General features: G+C 40.0%; 1 protein-coding gene across 1 annotated transcript in view; it reads left to right on the top strand.

Moving 5' to 3' along the window:
* The window catches only part of antxr1c (ANTXR cell adhesion molecule 1c), a 53627-nt gene that overhangs the window by 19806 nt on the left and 25093 nt on the right, over positions 1-8728 (top strand). Inside the window, 8 exon segments of the mRNA XM_071912478.2 lie at positions 564-645; positions 807-837; positions 934-1007; positions 1672-1740; positions 3757-3837; positions 5691-5751; positions 6769-6867; positions 7791-7860. Coding sequence (XP_071768579.2) covers positions 564-645; positions 807-837; positions 934-1007; positions 1672-1740; positions 3757-3837; positions 5691-5751; positions 6769-6867; positions 7791-7860 — 567 coding nt within the window.

Here is an 8728-nt window from a genome sequence, read left to right on the forward strand (position 1 = left end):
TTTTTTTTGTCTGTGTGTTACTTTGGGATTAAATAAAGAACTGAACAATGTGGATAAATGATCACCAGTTATACTGCATCCATACTGCTTACATATGCTTTTGCTTTTTGTCACAAGAGAACCAATCAGATTGCTTCCAAAGCTGTAAACTCAACCTATCATAACCGCCATATTGGCTAAAGCAGATGTTCTCTTAACTGAAAGGTAGACCTAATTGGCCCATATGAGCATATTGTGAAAACCATGTCGCCTACCTGCCTAAAGCATATTTTTCAGGAATGAAGAAGAGAGTGCCTACTTTTTTCTTTGACGCCCATGTAGGCCTATTTTTGAAATTACACAACGGGGTTTTAACAGATTTCATGGGCCAAAGGGTCATGAAACTCATCATGTCAACACACGAATGACCGTGTAAACTTTCAATTTCAAAGTAAGCAAAAGAAAAACACCAAAATTGCAGTTAGGTGGTTTGTTTTCCACATCAGCAGAGATGAGGAACAGGACACAACCGCAGTTTAAATGTTTCTTGGTCAAAACCCCCCTGCTGTGTTTCCTCTCTGCAGGATAGAGATCAGAAAGGGGCTGAACGCTCTGAAAAGAGAGATTCCTGGAGGAGACACGTTCATGCACCTTGGACTGGAGAGGGTAGGCCTTTGTTTTTGTGCCTTTGGTTTTGTATGTTTTTTTTTAGAATGACAGAGGAACTTGTGTCTTTTTAGCAGAGAACAAATCAAAGTTCACCGACTTAATCTAAAACCTCAGCGCTTCCTGCCGTTCTGACCGTAACAATTTCTTCTCCTTTGAAGGCAAATGAGCAGATCCATCATGAGAACTTTGGTAAGCATCAAATGACCGATCCTTAAGAGAAAAAAAACGTGCTTCTGGTTGAGTTGAGTTATGTTGAGGTTATTCACGGCTGTGTGTGTTTTGCAGGGACGGCGAGCGTCATCATCGCACTGACAGACGGAGAGCTGCAGGAACATCAGCTCATCACCGCACAGCAGGAGGTGAGCAACACTAGACTGTAGGACCATTTCACAAACTACTGCAGAGACTGGAGTTTTAGGTCAACAAACATTTCTCAGAGGCAGAGCTGCTCTGGAGGCAGAAATAATGTGATTGGTTGAGTTAAACCTCAGTGGGCGGAGCCAAATAAACTGTTTTTCTGGCTAAGCGAAAAAGACGAGGTAAGAGAGGAGGAAGCTAATATTATGAAGCCTAGCGCTCTGCTGCTAACTGAAAAAATACAATCTATCCATACTAAGTTATCTGGGTTAGCTAGTTAGCTAGCTGACCTTCAAGTTCAAACTGGCCATACTAGCCTATAGCTAGCTAGGTAAGCTAGTTAGCAAGCTGCTGACCTTCAACATCATGAATGCCATGGTCATGAATGAATGAAAAAAAAAGTCATTGCATTTATATTTTTAGTTCTATTTTGACCAGAGTTCCTTCTTTGCTATTCAAATTTGCCAGTTAGCTAGCTTAGCTAACTTTAGCTCTGAAAAACTGTAGTTCCTTGGCTCCGCCCACTGAGGTTTAACTGATTCCAGAGCAGCTCTGCTTCTGAGAAATATTTGTGTGACTAAAACTCCAACCTGTAACTGCTGCCCGGCACCTGAAATCAGCAGTTTTCTGGTATTTATGTCTTTTATTCCTTTTCTTTTCCAACAGGCAGAGAGAGCCAGGTCACTTGGAGCCATTGTGTACTGTGTTGGGGTCAAAGACTTCAACGAGACTCAGGTAAAACCTCTGCTAATACAAAATGTCTAGAAACAAACATACACTATATTTTCCACTTGTATTCTTCTATTCCAAAATGGTATATATCCTTTTTAGAAAAAGAAAAAAAATTACCTGAACTTCATTATTCAATATTTAAAAAATCTGGAGGATCCTGTTCCTCCCTACAGGCTCTGTTCACCTTTTATTGTATTTTCTTTCCTTTTCATTTACTTTCTTTTTTTTTTACCCTCTGTAAGTATACTCTGAAAAGAAAACAATAAAGATAAAGTTATTAAAAAAAAAAGAAAAGAAAATGTAATAAAATGTCTCTTTAAATTGAATTCAATCTAATAAACTGACGGATGATGTAAAAAAAAATAAAAAAATAAAAAATCTAGAGGATCCAGTCCATGAACAGTTTACCATTTTGGCAACCAAGGACTTAAGTTAACTACTATCTTTTAAAAAATAAATCTATTTCTTTTAATTTGGTGCTGTCAATCAGTTTCCAAATTTTAGATATTCTGCAGCAAAACTCCTCATAAGCACTAGACACTAAATGTACTGTATACCACATATGCTCAGGAATGTGGAGTTTCAGAGATCCAAAACGCTGTTACCTCCATGTCCTCGTGTGTGTGTGCAGTGTGTATTCAGTGACCCTTTGCAGTTTGGCAAACCCATAATTTAAAATTTCCTGGAAAACCGATCCCATTCCAACCGATTTTTAACCCCGCGTTGCCTCCCCTACGAGCCAGACTGGCCCAGACTGCTGTAATGTGAATAATATGCAAACAATTACCTCCTGCATGATGAGGACGGGTCTGGTTCCTGTAGTCAACGTGACGCCCTGTGATGCGGACTGGTCCTCCTCCAGTCACCAGTAGGCTTCAGCTCCCTTGAAGCTGACTCAAGCCCCGTTTGATTGATTATAAATGGAACTATTACTTGATTGTGGATAATGTGTGATCATTACAGTAAACGCTGTTCCCTCCTTTGTGGTGTGTGTGTGTGTGTGTGTGTAGAGCTCTTCGTGGCTGAGTTTACAGTTCATTTCATTTTACAGTTCTTCTTCTACAATGTCTGTACTAGGGTTAGTCCAATATATCGGGCCGATATTGGCCTTTTATTAAATATCTGATATCAGTATCATATGATGGAGATTCCTCCTGACCGCAGCTACAGACAAACAGGCTGGAAAACCTGACATGACATTTTATTTATTAATTTAATTGTTCAATTATGGGTTTTTTTTGTAATTTCATTCTTCATTTAAAGGCAGTAAGAGCTGCTGACACTAAAAGAGTTTCATCAGTCTGGGTTTCAGTGGAGAGTTTTAGTGTCCCATGATGGTCTGATATGTCAAATATGAAGATATTAAATATTAGCATTAACTTCAGCCAACAATATCAGTATCGGCCTTCAGTCGAGCCCTAGTCTTTTACCTCTGAATTATTTCTGTAAATTAAATTAAATTAAATTAAAATGTGTATATATGATGACCTATCTTTTTAAAATGTATTTATTTCCTTGGCATTTTATGTATTTTGCTGTTGTTGTACCGTTTTCCACCATGTTGCGTTCTTTGTTTTGTTTTTTTTAGCTCATATGCATAGATTTGAAATTAGTTTTGTCTTCTTTTTGCGTCGTTTTATCATTACATTTTTATCTATGTTTTTTATCGCTAGCATGCTTTATCACTCTGTAAACTAAACTAAACTAAACTAAAGTAAACCAACAGGCTGTGTTGTCATGGGAAACAGTTGCCAGGATCTTACTTCACCATCTCCATTGGTCTTGTTGATGTGATTCTGTCAGTCGTGCATTAAGCAGTTTGTGTTTCTGGTCCAACAGTTTGGAGGAGAATGGAGGAATAAATACCTCAACCCACCATAACTTTATCCTCTCCTCTCTCTCTCTCTCCTTATCTCCCATTCCTCATCTCTCCTCATTATCCCCTTTTTCCTCCTCTCCTCCATCACTTCTCCCCCATCCTCTCTCTCTCTCTCTCTCTCTCTCTCTGTCTCTCTACAGCTGGCCACCATTGCAGACACCATCGAGCATGTGTTTCCTGTGCTGGGAGGCTTCCACGCCCTGCGAGGCGTCATCGACTCGGTAAATAAACTCTGCTCTGTGCAGGGAAACAGACCTAGCAAGCTAATGTTCACATACAGCAGTCATGTATTTATCCTGCATCTATCCTCCTCTCATCCATCCTTCCTTGACCGTTACATGTTCCAGCCAAATTAGTATCTTGTAACACAAAACTCAAAATTTCTCTCTTCTCAAATCTTGATTTTTCTAAACAATTTTCTTTGAGGATTTAGTAGTTCACCAAGCAATGCAGTGAACCCACTGATCAATTTTACATTAATTAGCCATTTAAAAGATGTCTAAATGGTTCTAGACGTCTAGGCTAAAACGAGGCTCCATAGGGTTTAAAGGAGGGGTATCATTTTCTTTTTCAGCAATTTTATATAATTACCTGGTGTCTATAAAATACATCTGTGAAGTTTTTTTCAGTAAAAATCGTTTAGTTTTAGCTTTAGCTATTCACTTCCCAGTGTTTGTTTCCCACCTACAAGAAAACAGCTCGTTTTACATAAGCAGCTTCTTATGCTAATGAGCTACTGCTCTGATTGGCTGGCCATTCTGGAAGGCCCGCCCTCCTCTTAGCGCTGATTGGTCGATTTCAGACAATCCAGTATCTACATAGAAACTGGAGCAAAATCTGACTGGCTTGTACAAGGGGGCGTGTTTTATAGTTAGTGACTGTGGGGAAATGGCATAGTAACATGATTTCATTTTTTTACTGTGATTACGTCACAGCTCCAAGTACCAAAATCACCAGAAATACTAAGAATTGCCACATCCTAGGATACCCCCCCTTTAAAAGTTCAGTCTACTGTATGTCTTCTGAGGTGTCTGACAAAAATAAAACATTATCTTGTACATATGGACTTCTCTGGTGCATATTTTTGGTATTTACAGCTGTTTATGCATTGTATAAATACGTAATAATGTATTTAGTGCCTGGTCTAAAACTGGACTGTACAGAGCCAAAAAGATCTTGGGCAATATGAGACGCAATGTTGAAATGACGTCTAGTGCTCATTTCCACTGTGTATCTATTTTACAGAGCTGCTGCTCCAGGTAATGTAAAGGCACCATTGATTTGTAGCCTGCCGTCACTGTTTTAGTTGAAGTTCAGCCCTGGTAACATTTTTTTTACCTGCAGCAGGCAGAACTGTAAGTCTTTGTGTGTCAGGTTCATGAAACACTGATATATTCAGAGAGTACAGTGCAGGCGGGGGTGGAGGGTGGAGGGTAAACCCAGCTCACCCTCCTTTTTAATTCCACCAGTGAAGTCGGGAGGAGTTTATGTTTTGTGTGTGTTTGTTTATGTGTGTGTCTGCGAGCAAGATATGTCAAAGAGTTACTAAAACATTTGTCTGTAATCTGGTGGGCAGATCGCTCTCAGAACCAAAGATCAGTTGATTAGATTTTGGTGATGATCTGGATCTGGGATTTCCGCTCCTAGACGATTATCGTCTTTTAGCCAAAACTATCATGCTGCTGATGGGAAAGTCCAACATCCGGCACTTCAAAAACTTTGCTTTGCATTCACATGCTATTTTGTGGGAAAATCAAACCCAGAAGACAAAACAATAAACAAACATAAACCGTGAAAGTTAGAGAATTGTTCGGCGTTACATTTTTTCTTCATAGCATCACAAAAACATTTCAGTTATTAGATCATCACATTGTAAGCAGCCAATAGAAAGGAGTGCAAAGGTGAGAAGCAAAAAGATAAATATTTAAATATGAGTAAGGAAATTACTTCATTCTAGAAAGCCCTAGACGATTTTTAATGAGCTCTCTACTTCTTTCAGTAGAATTTGTAGTAGAATCACATGAGCCAGTATCAGTATAATGACTGCTGTCGTTTCTCCTCGTCTCTCCTCCAGATCATCAAGAAATCCTGCATTGAGATTCTGGCAGCTGAGCCGTCCAGTGTGTGTGCAGGAGGTGGGGGAGCTACACACACACACACACACACACACACACACACTGCAGCGGGTCCCTCCTGAGTCATCCAGTCCGGTGCCAGCCTCCCATCATTCCCAGAGTGCTGTGTTAATTTCATTACTGGGTGCTGCTGCTCTCCCACCGCTCCTGAACGCTCTCCAGTAATGACAATCCCAGACAGTGAGACCGCCATATAAGGGCATCCAGGTCACTCACAGGGAACCTATGGGGATTAGACACTGCGGTGGGAATAACATTACAGGCTCTCATTAAAGAGATTGACCGTGAGAGAGAAGTCAGCGCAAAACAGACAAAGATCCTTTTGATGAGAGAATTTGGTTTCCTGCCAAGACAAAAGATGACGACAGTGAAAGTAACATGAAATGATAAAAGTGAGGTTGATAAAAGCGCATAATGGATAAAAGTACGACTGGATTAAAGGGACCAAGGTTTTGCTGTTTTTCACATCTGCTTTTGTCGTTTATTTATGAAGGAGTGAATCACTTTAACTCCTCAAGAAGAAAGATTTTCCCATTTCAGACTGTATTCAGTGTTCAGTTCTGTGCTGCAGTTTCAGTCTCTTCATTACACATTAATGACTAAGAACGGAGCATTTTGCCTATTTTATAAGCAATATTGCAGCTATTGTAAGTAATGTTAACCACAACTACAGTCTTCCTCAGGTGTGGAGTGAGGGGAGTTGCATGTTTCGCAGCCAAGCTTTGCTCAAACGCACAGAATTTTATTTTAAATTCTAGTCAAGATCCCAAGGTTTCCAAAGACACCAAACATGTCAGGCTGAATTACAGGGAAATGTATAGAAAATGAAGCACAAGACATGTCGATTTTTTTCCATTTGATGTAATGGTGCAGCCATGAAGAAATGTCATCTTGGGTTTGAATATTTCACTCAGTTGGAACGACTGTGGCTTTGTGTTTTGAAAATGATACTCGTATACGTATCAGGTGTAAATCTCGTCCCTGAAATGTAAAACTGTCCATGCTGTTGTGTGTCAGAGTCTTTCCAGGTGGTGGTGAGAGGAAACGGCTTCCTCCACGCCAGGAACATCAACCAGGTGCTCTGCAGCTTCAAAGTCAACGACACCCTCACTATCAGTGAGTAGATCTACACTTATACTGTTTAATGACTGTCTTGGGCTGTTTTTACCATTTACTGTAATCCTAACCGCTCTGTAACAGGAATGAAATACTCTCTGCTGCAGTGTGGTTGTATCATTTTCTGTCTGTATTTCCTTGGTATGAAAACAGTTGAAAGTAGAACAAAAACTTGGCTTGCCTGTGGCTTTATAGCAGTGTGTTATCCTGTGTATTACCCTCTGAAAAGTATTGTAAGCACACAATAATCAATAATCAATTCAACAATACTTGAAAGTCTCCTTAATACATTATGTACTACAAAGGTGTAACAACAGGAGTACTTAGATTGTGTTGTTACTGTTGTTACTTTCAATAAAAATCGGCCACTCAGTATTGTCCTCTGCTGATATGATGGAGGTGAGGATCAGATTTCATCAGTCTGGGTTTCAGTGGAGAGTTTTAGTGTCCCATGATGCTCTAAATGCTGATTCAGAGGCTTTTCATCCTGACGAGAATAAAACTCTAAGGGGGAAACATTGAGTAATTTAAATATACAGAATATTGGCACAAAATATCAGCTATCAGCAACTTAAATCCTAAAATAACGGACAAACGCTAATAGAAATGGGAACGGAGGGAGGGAGGAAACACTGAATTCTTGTAATTTTTTGGATTTTTTGGCAAGAAAATGGTCAAATTTAAATATACAGAATATCAGCATCTGCCTTCAAAAAACATTAGTGGTTGAACCCTGGTTGTTACACCAATTTAAGCACATTATATTGTAGGAAGAGTGCTTACACGTTATTATCATGTACTTACAATACTTATCACCAGTTTAATACTCAGCTAAATACACTGGAATGAAGCCACTGTAAACTGTTACCTGAAGCTCAGTTTGAGGAACGTACATTCATCAGTGTGTTTGGTTGACCCACCAGATGAGAAGCCGGCAGGCGTAGAAAACACATTCCTACTGTGTCCGGCTCCTGTCATCGACGAAATTGGGAAGTAAGTGATTCTTTTTTTTCCGAAGTTAGACTTTCATTTGGTCTCAGATGTCCTTGGGAAAACGCTCTACTTTTCATGCAAAGAGGCATTTCCCGTGTTTCCCAGATCACGTGGTTTGCTGCGAACACACAGCACACACACACACACACACACACACATACACATGTATGCGTACATGTGTGTGTGTACAGAGCATGAGAAGCCTGCCATACATTAGCTGTTTTTACGATCCCTATCCGAGGCCACATTCCTCTTTTCTAGATCCCAGTGCAGCTTAGCAAAATATTAGGGGATGTGCAGCCATGCCAGCTGATGTACTGGTACAATGTAGAAGTCTGCCTTCATGCATTTTTATTTTTGTCAATTGATTTTCACACTTTTGTAAAAACTAGCAACAGAGACGACGATCCGACCGAAACAAAGATAAAAACAGAGAAAGCCTGGTGGAGCGTTGGGATGACTGGAGGTTTTCCAGCTCAGTTTCTTATTGAATTTATACTGTAGAGTCTGTTTCTTCTTCTGCTCCGTTATGAGCAAAGCCTTCCTCTTCTTCTGGTCCATTGAAGCTCAATGGGCAGAGCAAGGCACTGACACTAAGGATCTGGGGACCACCCGTGCTACAACTGTATGCACTCATGGTACTGTAAGGCGGTTTGGATAAAAGCGTCCACTAAATGGCAGATATACTTCGCCTCAGTATGTTTTACATTTGTTTCAACATGGTAGTTTGAGATTCTCATATTAAAGTCCCACTGAAACGGAAGTTAGAGCGTCTTTAGCTTCTGTACTGTGACGTATTTCCCAGTGAAACTGAATATTTGAGCGGTGTACAGTAACAAGAGGGATTTAAATCAAATCCTTCGCATTT

Source organism: Centroberyx gerrardi, chromosome 20 (assembly GCF_048128805.1).
Source record: "Centroberyx gerrardi isolate f3 chromosome 20, fCenGer3.hap1.cur.20231027, whole genome shotgun sequence".
NCBI lineage: Eukaryota > Metazoa > Chordata > Actinopteri > Beryciformes > Berycidae > Centroberyx > Centroberyx gerrardi.